Source organism: Oncorhynchus tshawytscha, linkage group LG27 (assembly GCF_018296145.1).
Source record: "Oncorhynchus tshawytscha isolate Ot180627B linkage group LG27, Otsh_v2.0, whole genome shotgun sequence".
NCBI classification, from domain to species: Eukaryota; Metazoa; Chordata; class Actinopteri; order Salmoniformes; family Salmonidae; genus Oncorhynchus; species Oncorhynchus tshawytscha.
In genome coordinates, this window is record NC_056455.1 from 9,413,636 (window position 1) to 9,433,427 (window position 19,792).

General features: G+C 44.3%; 1 protein-coding gene across 1 annotated transcript; it reads left to right on the forward strand.

Moving 5' to 3' along the window:
- Window positions 1-200: 200 nt before the first annotated feature.
- fmnl1a (formin-like 1a) lies at window positions 201-19,685 on the forward strand. The gene is made up of 25 exons (XM_024390194.2): window positions 201-894; window positions 9,167-9,250; window positions 9,843-9,929; window positions 10,034-10,107; window positions 10,468-10,551; window positions 12,167-12,310; window positions 12,462-12,573; window positions 12,663-12,739; window positions 12,844-12,937; window positions 13,446-13,520; window positions 13,629-13,739; window positions 13,862-14,011; window positions 14,187-14,288; window positions 14,410-14,953; window positions 15,847-15,971; window positions 16,189-16,391; window positions 16,582-16,816; window positions 16,915-16,983; window positions 17,095-17,175; window positions 17,399-17,528; window positions 17,661-17,824; window positions 17,953-18,054; window positions 18,628-18,732; window positions 18,930-19,026; window positions 19,277-19,685. The coding sequence occupies exons 1-25, from the start codon at window positions 718-720 to the stop codon at window positions 19,339-19,341; spliced, it is 3,291 nt and encodes a 1,096-aa protein (XP_024245962.2). The 5' UTR covers window positions 201-717; the 3' UTR covers window positions 19,342-19,685.
- The last annotated feature ends 107 nt before the right edge of the window (window positions 19,686-19,792 follow it).

Genomic DNA, 19,792 nt, shown 5'->3' on the forward strand with positions numbered 1-19,792 from the left:
CCCTACTTAGTCTTCCGTTATCCCTTATTTTTTCCACCCCCTCCACTTTACTCTCTTGTCCATCTTCTCCAACCACACCCTCTCTGCTTCTCCCTCAGTCTCCTCTCCCTACCTTACTCCACCCCCTTGTAGTTTTGTTTCTCTCACACACAGCAGGAAGTTACTCTTCTGCTTTTTCGGGTTATGCGGTTTCTGCCTCTGCTGCAGCGACTGCGTCAAACTCCCCTACTCCTTCCTGTAACACCCGTGCCCTGCCTGCCTGTGCTGAGCTCATTGTAGGAACTATGAACAGTTAATTAGTAAAAACAACATCTCGCTTCTACAAGGCGACACTTTTCAGGTTTCAAGTTGGTCCGATTTTTTTTCCTTCTCCTAGTAACACCTGTTATCCAGCAGAGAGTGAGGACAGTGGAAGAGATGTTACTCCATCAAAGATCCTCACCTCAGGACCAAGACAATTGCAGTAGGCCAGTGGCTGTTCCATCCACCTGCCTAATCTTCCAGAGACGTTGAAGGGCCAAGGACTCCAAGACCTGTTTTTATTCAACTTCTCTTTTCTTTTTTTGGAACTTCATTGGACTGCCCTACATTGGAACTAACTAGCTACTTTTTCTCAGTGTGGACAGGTTTGCAGACATCGGAGTTGGAGTCTGTTTTGGAGTCAGGCCTAATAGCACATCCAGTTAAAAGAGAGTGTTTTACCTGTTCAGGGTGGTGATGGGGAATGCGGCGGGGGGAATGGAGCAGGCCGATGGCAGGGAGGCCAAGCACTCTGTGGGGTCAGGAACGGGCCTGAGTGACCCCACCCCGACCCTGCAGAAGAAGCAGCCTGCTCCCCCCAAGCTGCCCGTGCCTCCAGAGGACGAGCTGGAGGAGCGCTTCAGTGTGGTTCTGGTGAGTGGCAGGACAGGAGGGGAGAAACATCATGCATGTCAACACGCAGAAACGCAGACACGTCACACAGGACTTTAGACGCATCACACACCTACTGTATGTACTGCACCGATGTCAAAAGGAACAGGTGAAAACACTCACTTAAATATGCACAGTGCCAGATGTCTGAGAGAAAATACATTCAGCTTCACATTTGAATTATTCTGTCAAGGTAATTCTGGTTCCTGTTAGAAAACAATGCCATCTCTCTCACTGCAGCCAGTCATGTTAGTAAAGAGAGCTGACATTTTGTTGGCCTCAATCCCATCCAAAAGCTCACATCCTCTTTTAGATATTTTGAAATCGGCCTCTCTGCTCAGCCTGTGTTCAAATGATCTCATAGACCTTCGACTGCCGCCCTCCCTCTTAGATAAACCGGAGACACCATAAAGGCACAGTGCTGGATTGAGCAATAGATTTTGCACGAGAGACCCCAAGACTAAGACAGGAAGGCAAATGTTTCTCAAATATTTCTACACGTCATTTCCCATCAGTTAACACATATGGAGGACAACATAACGCTATCAATCCAATACTAGAAGCATGGTTGTTTTTCCAAAAGAAGCAGGACATCTCAGGGGAACAGGGCCTTATCTGTAGAAACTATTAGTCAATCATGAGTAGCGCAAGCAGTTTGAAATCACACATTTAGATAAACCTCTGATAAATGTGATGCTAAACATATTAGGCACTAGATATGGAGACACACGAAAGACATGTGACATCATGGCAGTAAAACTATCTTTCCATGCATACCCCTTCACCTTCTTTTACGTCTGAAAGAAAGAGGAAGTCAGGTCATGCTCTGAAAGAGCAGGCCGGTAGAAAGGACAGTGGGCAGGAAATGGCTTAGGCTAAATAAGTGCCTGTATCACACACATATTAGCTAACAGTTATCACACTGCAGACAGTCTACATGCATTAAAGGAAAATGCTACCTTCTCTAGTCTAGATTTCAAACGGACCTAATGCGGCACTTATAGCGCTCACACAAGCAGATGTGTTTAGGTATGTGGCAATGTGTGAGAGGAGGTCAAAAAAGTAATCATTTTTCTTTTTTGAGAGTAATGTCCGGGCTCAGGGTGACAGCAAGAATGGAACAACCTGTTGAAACTAATAACAGGACTTCCCCTCGTGTTCTAAATAGATCCCCACAGCGGAAGTGTCATAATACCCATAAAACCTAGCGGTCAAACAGCAAAATGGTTCCAATCATTTTTCCATAATTCATTTTTCTCATAGGGAATTTTAGAAACATTTTAAAATAAGGGCTGTGTTTTGTGTAGGCGTACCCTGGCGTGACGTTTTAATATCCATGTAAATATCTCTCTCGGACAAGGTGACTTGTATCAATATATTCGGCTCTATTTATGGTCAGATTAGAAAACGCTAATTAGCATCAAAGTAGACTTCATGCAAGACTGCAAATCCCTGCAAGCTCCTGCACGTCATCTCTAGCTGACACCTTTGCTAACAGGTATTAGCTAACGTTAGATAGTTAATCCAGAGATTCTTATAATTTCCTCGATTCGGTGGTCTTGTCCAGATCATCATGGCATTTGTATATCTGTAGGATAGCCAAATTATCAGCTAATTAGCATTAAAAAAAAATAATTGGGGGGGGATAAATGCAGGCAAATGTATTGATTAAAGTCACCTTGTCCTAGAAAGATTTACACGGTAATCAAAATGTCAAGGCAGGGTAAACCTACACTAAACACAGCCCTTATTTGAAGTGTTTCTAAAATCCCCTATGGGGAAAATGTATGGTAGAAAAACGATTGGAACCATTTCCTTGTTTGACTGATGGGTATTATGGGTATTATGACTGATACTTGTTTTTATTAACTTTTTTGCTCTTTTGCACACCAGTATCTCTACTTGCACATCATCATCTGGACATCTATCACTCCAGTGTTAATTTGCTAAATTGCAATTACTTCGCTACAATGGCCTATTTATTGCCTTACCTCCTCACGCCATTTGCACACACTGTATATAGATTTTTTCTATTGTGTTATTGACTGTACGTTTGTTTATTCCATGTGTAATTCTGTGTTGTTGTTTGTGTCGCACTGCTTTGCTTTATCTTGGCCAGGTCGCAGTTGTAAATAAGAACTTGTTCTCAACTGGCCTACCTGGTTAAATAAAGGTGAAATAAAAAAAATACTGTGGTACCCGTATAGGGTCTCTAAATTGAGATACGGGTCATTCCATTTGATTTCAATCACTTTTGATTTCAACTAAACTTTCTATACATATTTTCCTATGGTACAAGTGGTCAGAAAGTAACATTTTGGACCGGAGTGCCAAAACATTTAGGAGGTGGAAGAGCTCAAAGTTGACCCATTTTGCATACCCCACCCCACCATGAGACACCCATGTCTTCATCACTGGAAAAGATAAACAGTTGTGTTTGAAATCATTTAAAAGCTTACAAACAGGGATTGTACTATTTGATCATTTCTTGATTTATTTGTCTTTTTATGAGTGAATATAAACGTATTTAGGAGAATGCTGTGTCTCAACCGGCGGGCACGACACAAACACCTCAGATTATACAAAAGAGGGTCTAAGACACATTCGAAAATCAAAGCATTTTTATACTGAACAAAAACATAAACGCATGTAAAGTGTTGGTTCCATTTCTTATGAGGTGAAATAAAAGATACCAGAGATACGCGTAAAAAGCTTATTTCTCTCAAATGTTGTGCACAAATTTGTTTACGTCCCTGTCAGTGAGCATGTTTTTTTAAATGTATTTTTATGGCAGAAAAATCAGTATACATACAAGAAGTATACAAACAGACTATAATAATATATGCTAGGGGGTACAACAAATGACAGATTATACAAAGACCTTAAAAGATACACACGTATCGATTGTTTTAACATCTAGAACGGTCTTAATGTACTGCTCAAATTCCTTATAGAAAACACGGAAGAGTGTTTTTATTATTAGTGAATTTACATTTATGAATGTGAAATTTGATTATAAGCTAAGGAAACCGAGCAGCACATTCTCCCATAAACAAAAGTCATCAAGAATATTAACAATTATAAACTATGAAAATCTTGCCATCATTTCTTTACATGTAGACCGTTCTAAAATAAATGCAAAACAGGATGCTCAACACAAAAAGTACACTTAATGTCTTTTTTAAAGTATATTCAGGTATTGATTCGCAGGGTAATACTTCTGGATCATTCTGAAAGAGACCTCTTTGACCTTGTTAACGAGCAGGTATTTGTGTGGTAATAACCAGACTTCTTTCTAACAGATATTATTGACAAATGTATTCCAGTAAGTTTGTTATTTCACCTTTATATAACCAGGTAGACCAGCTGAGAACAAGTTCTCATTTACAACTGCCACCTGGCCAAGATAAAGCAAAGCAGTGTGACACAAACAACAACACAGAGTTACACATAAACAAACGTACAGTCAATAACACAATAGAAATATCTATGTACCGTGCGTGCAAATGTAGAATAGTAGGGAGGTAAGGCAATAAATAGGCCATAGAGGCGAAATAATTACAATTACAATTTAGCATTAACACTGGCGTGATAGATGTGCAGATGATGATGATGATTGTGATGATGTGCAAGTAGAGATACTGGGGTGCAAAAGAGCAAGAGGGTAAGTAATAGTGTGGGGATGAGGTAGTTGGGTGTGCTATTTACAGATTGGCTGTGTACAGGTGCGGTGATTGGTAAGCTGCTCTAACAGCTGATAACATAAGGAATAGATACAATATCCCTTTGAAATAAGGCACGTATAGATCTGTTGTTCTGAGGGAGCAAGGAGAGAAACATATTTCTCCTATTGGAGAGTCAACTGTACTAAGCGAGGGTAGGTCAAGAAGGTGACGTCTGGTTCCACCTCTAAATAACATGAGCGTTGCAGATGGAATAGCATCAAAGACTATGGCGAACTCTCTATGTGTAACAGGGATATTGTAACGAGATAGAAATTCCTCTTAATTGAGTAACGATCCTTCTGCTATAGTTACAAAGTAACATAAAATTGAAGCCACCAAAGAAGAGAAGATATAATGAGGGATGAAATTCCTTAAGAATTCTTTAAGAAATGTTTAGCCCAATTTATCAGTATTATTCAAAGTAGGAACATCTAAAAAAATTGACACCACCATATTCATGTGTTCATAACGACAGATTTCCTAATATAATGTGTATGATTTTTCCAGACAAAGTTGAAAAGCATCTGGTCAACCGCTTTACCTATTTTGTTGTCAAGATGTAGGGACTGGGCTGCATAAGTAAGTCTGGAGATACCTTCAGCTTTAGAAAGAAATACTCGACCTTTCAAGGATAAATCCCTCTGCAACCAATGGTTCAACTTCGTTAAGTTTTTTCCATAATAGGTATGAAATTGAATAAGCATCTTTCCTGTTGATCCTTAGACAGCGGTAATCCCAAGGTATGTTACTTCTTTCTTGACTGGAATATTGCATATAGAGGGTATCACACTGTCTTTAACAGCAAACAATTCACACTTATTAAGGTTTAGGCAAAGACCGGATGCTTTGGTAAAAATATTTATCACATCGAATGCTCTAGGAATCTGGTCAGCATCTTTCAAAAAAGGGTGGTGTCATCTGCAAGTTGACTGATGATAATATCTCTGTCAGCAATAGAGATCCCCTTTATGTTGCTGGATTTAACAAAAGTTGTAAGAAGTTGGATTGCAAGCAGTTAGTGACCATTTCTCCTTTGCCAAGATAATCCATCCACCTGACAGATGTAGCATATCAAGAAGCTGATTAAACAGAGTGGTCATTACACAGGTGCACCTTGTGTTGGGGACAACAAAAGGCCAAACTAAAATGTGCAGTTTTGTCACACAACAATGCCACAAGTATTGAGGGAGGGTACAATTGGCATGCTGACTGCAGGAATGTCCAACAGAGCTGTTGCCAGAGAATTGAACGTTCATTTCTCTACTATAAGCCGCCTCCAACGTCGTTTTACAGAATTTGGCAGTACATCCAACCGGCCTCAAATGGAACGACACATACTCAAAAATGTAGGTGTGTGTGTGCGCATGCGTACATGTGTACGAACCATGCGCACATAAGAGTATATGTCTTTCTGAGTGGGTATGTGTGTGTATGAGTAACCTCATGTGTATGTACAGCGCATATTCACATGCACATTGTCTACATTTGGTTTTCTGTTGCTAGTCTTTGTCTTTCAAAATCCACCATCGGTCCCTCCCATACTGTACCCCACCCAAACCCTATAACTATGTCCCCAGCAAAGCCCACACTAACTGGGGCGGACATGTCAAACCTCAGGGGTTTGTTAACGTGTTAAGAGGAAGCCACAAACTGTTGCTTGAGAACATTCAATTCTGCACATCTAACCACAGTCCACACCCTTTCTTAGTAGGACCAAGACGGCCTCGACTAAAACATCGCTCATCTTAGATGCCTTAAAGAAACCACTTTCATTAGCGGTTAGTTTGGCCGGCAACATCTTTGGGGTTATTGTGTGTAACGTGTCACATGAGAATGATGCTTAAAAAAATCTATTGTATTTTCCCATGTTAATCAAAAGGCATGACAGAGTTAAATCAACTTCTCGTGATATAAACACACCATATTTTCTTGTAGAAAGGGCCAGGTGGCTCACTTGTCATAGAGACGAGTAACTGTTGAATCAATCATGTTAAATCCACCTGCAACTCATTCAAACAGGTCATGGCTAAACGGCTACTGTATAGGCCCGCTACGTTCAATGATGAATGGAGGAGCATTATCTGTATGTGTTTGAAAATGCTCATGACTAGATGTGATACATGCTCACAGATGGTTTCCATTAGTTACTAGCAATACATGTAAACAGTGAGTCACCTCCTTGGTGTAGGATGATGATAGCGTTCACTAATACCTCTGGTGGGGACATCTGTGGTTTCTGATCACATTTGAACAGCATGGCATGAACAGGAAGCGTTATGACAATGTGCACAAGAGCGTTGGCTGGTTGGTAGTGAAGAAAGAAATGAAATATTTTTTAAAGACAATATTATTGAAGAGGATATTATTATGCAGGCACTGCTTAATTGAAGTCTTGCTCCCAGGCAGACTAAATAACTTTTTTGCCCGCTTTGAGGACAATACAGTGCCACTGACACGGCCTGCAACGAAAACATGCGGCCTCTCCTTCACTGCAGCCGAGGTGAGTAAGACATTTAAACGTGTTAACCCTCGCAAGGCTGCAGGCCCAGACGGCATCCTCAGCCGCGCCCTCAGAGCATGCGCAGACCAGCTGGCCGGTGTGTTTACGGACATATTCAATCAATCCTTATCCCAGTCTGCTGTTCCCACATGCTTCAAGAGGGCCACCATTGTTCCTGTTCCCAAGAAAGCTAAGGTAACTGAGCTAAACGACTACCGCCCCGTAGCACTCACTTCCGTCATCATGAAGTGCTTTGAGAGACTAGTCAAGGACCATATCACCTACACCCTACCTGACACCCTAGACCCACTCCAATTTGCTTACCGCCCAAATAGGTCCACAGACGATGCAATCTCAACCACACTGCACACTGCCCTAACCCATCTGGACAAGAGGAATACCTATGTGAGAATGCTGTTCATTGACTACAGCTCGGCATTCAACACCATAGTACCCTCCAAGCTCGTCATCAAGCTCGAGACCCTGGGTCTCGACCCCGCCCTGTGCAACTGGGTACTGGACTTCCTGACGGGCCGCCCCCAGGTGGTGAGGGTAGGCAACAACATCTCCTCCCCGCTGATCCTCAACACTGGGGCCCCACAAGGGTGCGTTCTGAGCCCTCTCCTATACTCCCTGTTCACCCACAACTGCGTGGCCACGCACGCCTCCAACTCAATCATCAAGTTTGCGGACGACACAACAGTGGTAGGCTTGATTACCAACAACGACGAGACGGCCTACAGGGAGGAGGTGAGGGCCCTCGGAGTGTGGTGTCAGGAAAATAACCACACACTCAACGTCAACAAAACTAAGGAGATGATTGTGGACTTCAGGAAACAGCAGAGGGAACACCCCCCTATCCACATCGATGGAACAGTAGTGGAGAGGGTAGCAAGTTTTAAGTTCCTCGGCATACACATCACAGACAAACTGAATTGGTCCCTCACACAGACAGCATCGTGAAGAAGGCGCAGCAGCGCCTCTTCAACCTCAGGAGGCTGAAGAAATTCGGCTTGTCACCAAAAGCACTCACAAACTTCTACAGATGCACAATCGAGAGCATCCTGGCGGGCTGTATCACCGCCTGGTACGGCAACTGCTCTGCCCTCAACCGTAAGGCTCTCCAGAGGGTAGTGAGGTCTGCACAACGCATCACCGGGGGCAAACTACCTGCCCTCCAGGACACCTACACCACCCGATGTTACAGGAAGGCCATAAAGATCATCAAGGACATCAACCACCCGAGTCACTGCCTGTTCACCCCGCTATCATCCAGAAGGCGAGGTCAGTACAGGTGCATCAAAGCTGGGACCGAGAGACTGAAAAACAGCTTCTATCTCAAGGCCATCAGACTGTTAAACAGCCACCACTAACATTGAGTGGCTGCTGCCAACACACTGACACTGACTCAACTCCAGCCACTTTAATAATGGGAATTGATGGGAAATGATGTAAATATATCACTAGCCACTTTAAACAATGCTACCTTATATAATGTTACTTACCCTACATTATTCATCTCATATGCATACGTATATACTGTACTCTATATCATCGACTGTATCCTTATGTAATACATGTATCACTAGCCACTTTAACTATGCCACTTTGTTTACATACTCATCTCATATGTATATACTGTACTCGATACCATCTACTGTATCTTGCCTATGCTGCTCTGTACCATCACTCATTCATATATCCTTATGTACATATTCTTTATCCCCTTACACTGTGTATAAGACAGTAGTTTTGGAATTGTTAGTTAGATTACTTGTTGGTTATTACTGCATTGTCGGAACTAGAAGCACAAGCATTTCGCTACACTCGCATTAACATCTGCTAACCATGTGTATGTGACAAATACAATTTGATTTGATTTGATTTGAAGTCTATTGAGTAACATGCCGTTGTAGACCGCTCCGAGTTCATTTAAATACAAGATCCCCAAAGGTCCCAGTTGTAGTCACAGTAACAGTCATGTCATTATTGATGTAGGTTTTTGAAGTGCACCTTATTCTATTCTCAGAGCTATATGAACTTGCCTCCAGACAAGCTGAAGCTGTTGAGTCAGTATGACAATGACAAGAAGTGGGAGCTGATCTGTGATCAGGTAAGAACATTACGTCTTGTTGGGAGCCTTACATGGGGTGATTGGTTCATGCACTAGTACACAGTTCTACATGATTGGGTAACGCCTTATTTCAACGGTCCGTAATAAACCATTTAATAATCATTACTCCCACATTTATAAGCCATTTACTAATCATAAGTAAAGTATGTTTTGCAGTCCCAAATATAAAGCGAGCAACCAATACCTAACCCTAACCATAAATGGTGTGTAATCTTTTTGTAAATGGTTTATTACCGACCGTTAAAATAAAGAGTAACCCATGATTGTATCTGAGATTAAGTGTTGTAAAAACACAGCATACGGACATAACCGTGAAGAAAAATACATGTGTATTGCTGTTGTCTGGTTGCCAATATGTAATGTAGGTTAGAGTGCAAAAAGGTCATATAGTCTTCTTGCAAAACACTACACCTCAGATGGGTTCCTGTGGTAAGCATGTTTCCCATCAGCAGGTTGGCATGGTAACAGAGTGGTTTGCGGTGCTCGTTGTGTTTGACTGTTTCATTTGTCTTCTTACTCACCCTCCTCCTCTCATCCCCTTCTCCTTCCTCCCTCCATTCTGTGTGGTCAGGAGCGGTTCCAAGTGAAGAACCCTCCCTCTACCTATCTGACCAAGATCAAGAGCTTCTATCAGGACCAAGGAGGAGTGACCCGCAGGGTGGGTGTACAGTCCCGTCCCCCCACACACATTTATAGAGCTTCTAGTCTTTGTGCGTCTCCTTCATTCATAGAGCTTCTCTGTATGGTTTTGGCCTATTTTAGTTCAAGAGGCGGGTCCAGGAGTCCACCCAGGTATTGAGAGAGCTGGAGATCTCCCTCCGCACTAATCATATTGGGTGAGTGACTGGACCAGGATTAGCCTCTGCCGAGTCCCCCAACAACCAGATGTTCTGGTTTTCAGGGGAAATGGAAAGAGAGCCTGTGATGCAACTTCTGCTTTTGGACTTTAATAAGGAGACACTCCATCTTAACTCCTCCTCCACATTTACTGGATTGGTTGAACAGTCCAGACAGTTTTTTTTCTTCTTCTTCTCATCAAGACCAGTATGTAGGAAATCTAGTTTCAGGTGTTTCTTTTACGCCTGCTATGTTCGCTTTGACCAGGACTGGTCCCACAGTTATCCCATCAGTCAGTATGACTGACTCAAGTGTCCTTAAAGTAGTATCGTGTTCTAATTATCTTTCTCTCTATATAGCTGGGCCCAGGAGTTTCTGAATGAGGAGAACCAGGGTTTGGATGTATTGGTGGATTACCTGTCCTACGCCCAGTGTGACGCTTCGTGAGTATCCCTAGCAGCCTCCCCTTCTGTCTTAACAGAATCCTGTACAATATCAATGAGACATACAGTTCCAGTCAAAAGTTTGGACATACCTACTCATTCAAGGGTTTTTTCTTTATTTTTACCATTTTCTACATTGTAGACTAATAGTGAAGACATCACAACTATGAAATAACACTTATGGAATCATGTAGTAACCAAAAAAGTGTTAAACCAATCAAAATATATTTTATATTATTCAAAGTAACCACCCTTTAACTTGATGACAGCTTTGCAGACTCTGGGCATTCTCTCAACCATCTTCACCAGGAATGCTTTTCCAACAGTCTTGAAGGAGTTCCCACATATGTATGCTGAGCACTTGTTGGCTGCTTTTCCTTCACTCTACGGTCCAACTCATCCCAAACCATCTCAATTGGGTTGAGGTCGGGTGATTGTGGAGGCCAGGTCATCTGATGCAGCACCATCACTCTCCTTTTTGGTCAAATAGCCCTTACACAGCCTGGAGGTGTGTTGGATCATTTTGTTGAAAAACAAATGATAGTCCCACTAAGCGCAAACCAGATGGGATGGCATATTGCTTCAGAATGCTGTGGTAGCCATGCTAGTCAAGTGTGCCTTGAATTCTAAATACATCACAGACAGTGTCACCAGCAAAGCACCCCCACACCATCACACCTCCTCCATGCTTCACAATGGGAACCACACATGCAGAGATCATCCTTTAACCTACTCTGTGTCTCACAATAATCTCATATTTGGACTCACCAGACCAAAGGACAGATTTCCACCGGTCTAATGTCCATTGCTCATGTTTCTTGGGCCAATCAACTCTCTTCTTATTGGTGTCCTTTAGTGGTGGTTTCTTTGCAGCAATTCAACCATGAAGGCCTGATTCACTCAGTCTCCTCTGAACAGTTGATATTGAGATGTGTCTGTTACTTGAACTCTGTGAAGCCTTTATTTGGGCTGCAATCTGAGGTGCAGATAACTCTAATGAACTTATCCTCTGCAGCAGAGGTAACTCTGGGTCTTCCTTTCCTGTGGCGGTCCTCATGATAGTTTCATCATAGCACTTGATGGTTATTGAGACTACACTTGAAGATACTTTCAAAGTTGTTGAAATGTTCCGCATTGACTGACCTTCTTGTCTTAAAGTAATGCTGGAGCTGTTCTTGCCATATGGACTTGGACTTTTACCAAATAGGGCTATCTTCTGTATACCACCCCTACCTTGTCACAACACAACTGATTGGCTCAAATGCATTAAGAAGGAAAGAAAATCCACAAATTGACTTTTAACAAGGCACACCTGTTAATTGAAATGCATTCCAGGTGACTACCTCATGAAGCTGGTTGAGAGAATGCCAAGAGTGTGCAAAGCTGTCATCAAGGCAAAGGGCGTTCAACACTTGTTTGGTTACTACATGTTTCCATATGTGTTATTTCATAGTTTTGATGTCTTCACCATTATTCTGCAATGGAGAAAATAGTAGAAATGAAGAAAAACCCTTGAATGAGTAGGTGTATCCAAACATTTGACTGGTACTGTAGGTTTAATGTTTGATTATGTATACGTGACTATATGTTTGTGTATTTGGGAATGTATCTATAGGTTTGACCTGGAGGGTGCTGAGAATGGGGGGACACTGTCAGAGAGAGGGAAGCCAGCAGAGAGCTCCATGGAGGACCTGAATAAGAGTGCAGGAAGCTCCCCTACACACGGCATGACCAGAGCAGCCCGCGCCCTGACCGTACGGTAAGAACCATCAACCGTTATGAGACCCGAGTCTCACCCAGCAAGCCTTACAGACCACAGGATAAATCTCACCAAAAATATTCTACTGAAAAGTGGAACCTTCTGACCAGTGACCACCATCTCCTCCATCCTCTTAATATCTCCTAAGCAGAATAACCTCTCTGGCCCAGAGTAGGAAAACTCAGAAGATCTCTCGATTGGCCAGTCAGAGGGACGACGTCCATGTGTGCATCATGTGTCTGCGTGCCATCATGAACTACCAGGTGTGTGTGTGTGTTGTGTGGTGTGTGGGCATGACTGTGACATGGAGTGTGAAATTGTGAAATTCCAACGCTGATTTTCACTTTTTCAGTCGGGCTTCAACCAAGTTATGACTCACCCACGCTGCGTCAATGAGATCACTCTCAGTCTCAACAACAAGAACCCCAGGTATGAACACCTGTGTGTGTGATGATGTGTGAAGTGTGTGTGCATGCTTGTGCATGTGTGTGTGATGTGTGTGTGATGTGGTATTATATTCCTGGTCTCTACAGAACCAAAGCCCTGGTGTTGGAGCTGTTGGCTGCTGTGTGTCTTGTGAGGGGCGGTCATGACATCATTCTCGCCGCCTTCGACAACCTCAAGGAGGTGAAGGGAAACTTAGCCACACTACAGCAGACTTTACTTTACCAATATGTACTTGTATCATCTCACCTTAGCCTACTCATTTGTGTCTTCTCAGGACCAAGATTTTTCTCTTCTAAGTAATCTCACGACTGATACACGCCACAACCCTGTCTTAGTCTCACCAAGCACACTTAGAACTCTAAAACACACACTCACACGAAGACATCATGTTGTGAGTGCGCAACCAGTCCTCACCAAACTGAAGGGCCCCTTTAAATGACTGAAATGTAGTCTGAAAAATTCCACTGATGTCGATATAGACTTTCCACATTGGTGACCATCACGACTAATAATAGATTTAATGTTGGATGTGTTCAAAGCAGAAGTGGACGAATTTGATCAGCTTTCTATGAATACAAATACACACACACACCCGGTACCAAAACGAACACACTCCTGTGTACATCTGTTGAAGTGCCTGACTGTGTTACTGAAACAAGGAACATCTTCCCCATGCCCTTTCACTCAGGTGAGCGGAGAGAAGAACCGTTTTGAGAAACTGATGGAGTACTTTAGCAACGATAACAGCAACATTGACTTCATGGTACGTGGACACACAACGGCTTTAAGTCTCCTGGCTGATGTGTTTGCATTTTACTCACAATGTAGTTCTGAAAGGTCAAAGATCAAATATGATGATCCCTCTCGTCAGGTGGCCTGCATGCAGTTCATTAACATTGTGGTGCATTCGGTGGAGAATATGAACTTTCGTGTGCACCTGCAATATGAGTTCACTCACCACGGACTGGACCAGTACCTAGAGGTAAACGCTCCATTTATCCTTCTCGTCTCATTGGTGGAAATGGAACCGTCACAACCGCAAAACCAACTCCTTCAAACTGAAATGAAACCGTCATGATAACGATGGTCGTGTGTGTGTGTCAGTCTCTGAAGCTGACGGAGAGTGAGAAGCTGCAGGTTCAGATTCAGGCCTACCTGGACAACGTGTTTGATGTGGGGGCTCTGCTGGAGGATGCAGAGAACAGGGGCGGGGTACTGGAGCATGTGGACGAACTGCAGGAGCACAACTCACAGGTCAGTGATACATACTGTACACACACAGTCTGATTCATTCAAATCACACGTCTAAAAAAGGCCAGCAATTACTCTATGACTCTGTCTGTGACCTCCGAAGGTTGTGTTGGCATGTTGTGTCGTGTCATATTGTGTTGTGTCATGTGTTGTGCTGTGCTGTGTCGTGTTTTTGTAGCTGAGTGCCAGGCTAGAGGAGATTGAGAGCCAGTCTGCAGAGAGGATGGCTGAACTGGAGAAACAGCTCCTCCAAGTCACCAAGGAGGCAGAGCTGCTCAAGGTCTGCACTACACAATGAACTGTGGACTGTTTACAATATAGTGTATCAGACAGAAAGGTATGTGTGTGATTGTGTGATGATAAATTTTCCTTGCCTTTGTGTGTGTGTGTGCGACTGACAGGAGAGCCTGCGGGACTCCTGTTCCCAGGTCAGTTATCTGCAGCAAAGAGAGAGGGAAAGGGAGATGAGCCAGGAGAGGGAGCGGGACAGAGATCGTCTAAGCCAGCCCTCCTCTGAGCTAGAACTCAAGGTGCAGGAGTTGCAGGAGCGAGGGCTGATCCGCCTGGGACGCACCCCCTCTGGGGCCCTAGACCTCCAGGTGGTGCCTGTCACCATCATCGAGTACGCACCCGCCCCAGCCTCTGAGCCTCGGCTCAGCTCCACGGGACCCACTGCCCCTGGCCCAGACGTCCCCGATGCCACTCCCTCCTCAGCCATCTCTGCTGTCCCCCTCCTCCTCCCCCCGCCTCCTGGGCCTGGTGGACCTGCTCCCCCACCCCCTCCACCTCCTCCTCCTCCTCCTCCCCTGCCTGGCTCCGGTGGCCCACCTCCCCCTCCTCCTCCTCCCCCTACTCCCAGGGGAGGTCTGCCCCCACCTCCTCCTCCATGCGGCGCAGGACCTCCGCCCCCACCCGGAGGCCCACCTTCTGGAGACAGCCAAGCCGGTAAGGTGACTCTTAACGGCTTCCATTGGAGATGTACATGTAACTGCCAAAATAAAGGAAACACCAACATAAAGTATCTTAATAGAGCCATAACTAGCTTCAATGCACCTTGGTATAGATTTTACAAGTGTCTGGAACTCGATTGGTGGGATGCGACACCATTCTTCCACGGGAAATTCCATAATTTTGTTGATGATGGTGGAAAATGCTGTTTTAGGAGCCACTACAAAATCTCCCATAAGTGTTCAATTGGGTTGAGATGTGGTGACTGAAAAGCCATGGCATATTATTTGCATTGTTCATCAAACCATTCAGTGACCATTCGTGCCCTGTGGATAGGGGCATTGTCATTGTATGGGGGCATAGCAATGGGAGCCAAAATAATGGCCTGCCCATCATTTCTATACATGACCCTAAGCATAATATGAAGTTAATTGCTTAATTCACTTAGGAACCACACCTGTGTGGAAGCACCTGCTTTCAATATACTTTGTATCTTAAGTGTTTCCATTATTCTGGCAGTTACATGTGTATATCATTGGAGGCTGCCGAGGGGAGGACGGCTCATGATAATGGCTGGAACGGAGCGAATGGAATGGCATCAAACACGTGGAAACCATGTGCTTGATGTATTTGATACCATTTCACCTATTCCGTTCCAGTAGCGGTCTACAGCAGAGATTAGAAGATGAGAGGGGAGATCATGAAAGTAGAGGAGAGATTAAAGAGATTAGGGTGTGAGAGGTCAAATAGGAGAGAGCTCTATGCTAATCAGATTGTCAGTCAATCTGATGAATTTGTATACGTCCAATTTGCTGAAGGGTGAAATGAGTGCACTGGTGATTGACAACTGTGATTGATCCTCTCTCCTACTCTCACTCTCTTTCTCTCAGGAGGTAAAAGCAGGAAACCCATCCGGACTAAGTTCCGGATGCCTTTGCTCAACTGGCAGGCACTGAAGCCCAACCAGGTGACTGGCACGGTCTTCCACGAGTTGGACGACGAGCAGGTCTTAGGGGTAAGACCAAACCTCCACACAGATACTAGTGCTGACTGAACTCTACTCTTCCATTCTCCCTTTTCTCACCTTCCCTCTGACCCCCTCTTTCCTCTCCTCCCCTCTTCCACTGACCCTCTTTTTACTCATCTCTCTCTCTCTCTCTTTATATCTCTTCCTCCTCTCCCTCCCCTCCCCCTTCCTCCCTCTCTAACCATCTCTATGCGTGTTGTGTCAGGAGCTGAATATGGAGGCGTTTGAGGAGCAGTTTAAGACCAAGGCCCAGGGTCCTCCAGCAGCTCTGTCCACTCTTAAGGTCAAGGTGGCCCAGAAGGCCCCCAGCAAGGTCAACCTGATCGAGGGCAACAAGGCCAAGAACCTGGCCATCACGCTACGCAAGGGAGGCAGGAGCCCCGCAGACATCTGCACAGCTATAGAGACGTATGGAACTATATCTGCTCCTATTCCTTTCCTTAGTAAACATATTTTTCTCTCACTCATTTCATTTCTTTATGCCTTTTTTGTTCTCGTTAATCCCTTCATTCTCTTTCTCCTCATCCCACCTTCCTCAACACTCTTCTTTTGTCCCTTCCTTACTATCTTACCTCCCTCCCTCCCTCCTCCTCTCCAGGTATGACCAGCAGGCGTTGGGGCTGGACTTCCTGGAGCTGCTGGAGAGGTTTGTCCCGTCAGACTACGAGCTGAAGCTCCTCCAGAACTACGAGAAGGAGGGCCGTCCGCTGGATGATCTGGCAGAGGAGGACCGCTTCATGATGCGCTTTGGGAAGATCCCCCGTCTGGCCCAGCGAATCAGCACCCTCACCTTCATTGGCAACTTCCCCGAGAGCGTCAAACGTCTGCAGCCGGTGAGTCGGTTGCTCAGGACAGACAATGAAATTGCATATGTACAACAATGACTTTCTTCAGAATCTGGTACGATTGTCATTCATAATCTCACCTACAGCAACTGGACTCCATGATCGCAGCATCCATGTCCATTAAGTCCTCGGCCAAGCTGAAGAAGATGTTAGAGGTGAGTGGAGGGCATCCCTGTCCATCACTGCTAACCTCCAATCAGAGAACCTCTTTAAACAGGCCTGCACTGTCTATGTAACACATTCTGCATCTGGCTCCTCCTCTCCAGATCATCCTAGCCTTTGGGAACTACATGAACAGCAGTAAGAGGGGTGCAGCCTATGGGTTCCGCCTGCAGAGTCTTGACCTGGTGAGTACCCCTCTGCTCTTGAGGCAAAATTGTGAGAACCATCACTAAGGTAGAGATTAACTGGCTGAAATAGTATGGCTTAAACTCTATAGCGATAAATAAGTCGCTATTATCTAAAGCAAGGTTTTGGGCTGTTGAGGGCGCTGTGGTATCTTGATAGGCAGGCCAGTCCATCTTTGGGAGATGACTCCATCTGTGCCTCTCTTTGTCTCTGTCCTGTCAGCTGCTGGACACCAAGTCTACAGACCGCTCCCAGACCCTGCTACACTTCATCTCCAGCATCGTCCAGGAGAAATACCCTGAACTCAACAACTTCCACACTGAGCTGCAATTTGTGGACAAGGCTGGCCTAGGTGCGGGAACGCAATCAACGGTTGCACGCGCACACACACACACACATATGTACATGCAGCTTGGAAAAAATGCAGCCCTTCATAGTGAGAATAACTGACGCCCTGTTTCTCTCCTGTGTTTGTGTGTTTCAGTGTCTCTGGACAGTATTCTTCAGGATATCTGCTCTCTGGAGAGGGGAATGGAAGTGACCAAGAAGGAGTTCCTGGTGCAGGAAGACAACACAGTGCTGAAGGACTTTGTCAAGACAAACAGTGAATTACTGGACTCATTACTCAAAGACAGCAAGACCGCTCAGGTTGGGATCATATAACATTTGAACTTAATAGACACCTCCAACACACATAATTCCACAGAAGATGTTCAATGCGTATTTTAGTGTGAGCGTCATCTCTCCTCCTCTTCCTCTCGCACCTCCTCCGCTAGGAGGCGTATGGCTCGGTGGTGGAGTATTTTGGAGAGAACCCTAGGACCACACAACCCTCCATGTTTTTCCCTCCGTTTGTCCGCTTCATGAAGGCCTATAAGGTGAGGTGGTGCCCCCGTGGGAAAGGATTGGGAAAGGATTCATGAAATAGCTCATTACGTTTAACTTGTGTCTATCGCGCCTGCATTTTGTATTGATATGCATGTTTGTTAAAGGGGCAGTGCAGTCAAATGTGATGTCCCTGTTTTACATATATTTTCCACACTATGAGGTATGAATAATATTGTGAAAATTCTATCAATGCACTTTTAGTGTAATAGCTGTTTGGCTGGGTGGGGTGGGGTTTTTGGACCACCTGGTAAGTTAATAGACCAATAACAAAGAACGTTTGCCCTCCTCTCTGCCAATAACAGATAGTTTTCATGTTACACATTCCTCCTATTAGGCTCCTCCAATTATGGCCCTCTTTCAGACCACGTCTAGACAGTCCTAGCAAAATTCTTGCTTGAGAAATAGCATTGAGCTAAGAAGTCATTTGTTTGTTTTCAATTCAAATGGTAAAATAATCACAGTAAGGTGCCGAATTGTTGCTCAGAAATGATTTGATATTGAGATTAAACGGCTGTGTCGAACCTCTAATGAACTGTTTTTGTGTGTATGTGTGTCCCACACAGCAAGCAGAGAAGGATAATGAACAGAAGAAGAGACTGGAGGCCCAGAGCAGTGAGAACCAAGCAGAGTCTCCCTCCCCTAGAAAGAAAGAGGCTGCAGGACACAAGGTAGGACAACAGACTATAGACCCATACCAACTCAATCCACCACAGTCTCTACATTCCATGCAGCCAGTTATAAAAGGAGGTGGAGTACTGTCGTTTTGTAGCTTCCCCTTATGACTGATCGACCAGTGACTAGTCATTCTAGTGTGGTCCATACTACATATGCCAGTGTGTCAGCTTTACCCTTTGACCCCTGCCAGTCTCCCATGATGCCCAAGATGGACCTGATAGCGGAGCTGAAGAAGAGGCAGGTGAAGCCTCAGGTGAAGGATGGGGCCCTGGAGGACATCATCACAGGTATGACAAACCACTATGGGTAGAATACATTATGCACTATAGTCTTACATTGTAGTTTGATCTATAAAACAGAGTTCAGAATGCGTAGAGTCAATGCCATAAACACATTATAAGTGGGCTACAAGGCACTATATAAATACATGAATGCTTCATATGGATGTAAAGCGTTACCACACTTTTCCCCCGGTACATTCGGAGATCGATATCCCTTGCTAAGTCCCAGTGGTTGTGTCTATGTGCTTTGTCCCAGACCTGAGGAACTCACCGTTCAGAGCAACAGATGGACGGAGACCAGCACAGCGTCAAGACACCTGAACAACCCCAGCTCCACTGAGATGGCTGTACACACTCAATGTCAAAGTGTATGCATACACAGAACACAAATACATACCTGTACTGTACTGTACATGCACAATACACCTACATGAGTACAGACGATTATATGGCCTTTTGCCTATCAATACACATTTAAACAACAGTATGAATTGACTCTGTAAATAGAACAGAGTTTAAGCTATACGTCATGAGCAATTGTGTAACATAAAAATACATTGATGCGTTTTTATCCATTTAGCTTTTTAAAATAACTTTGAATGTTTTGTTTCCGTTCATCTTTTAATGAGCACATTTTTTTTTAAATTAAAAAAACAAGTTTCACATTGCTGTATCACTCAAGTACTTGCTTACCCTAGAGTGGGTCCGTGACCTGCCAAGCCATTAGAAAGTCTATGTGCCCTGTAATCATATCAGAGTGTTTCATTTGTTT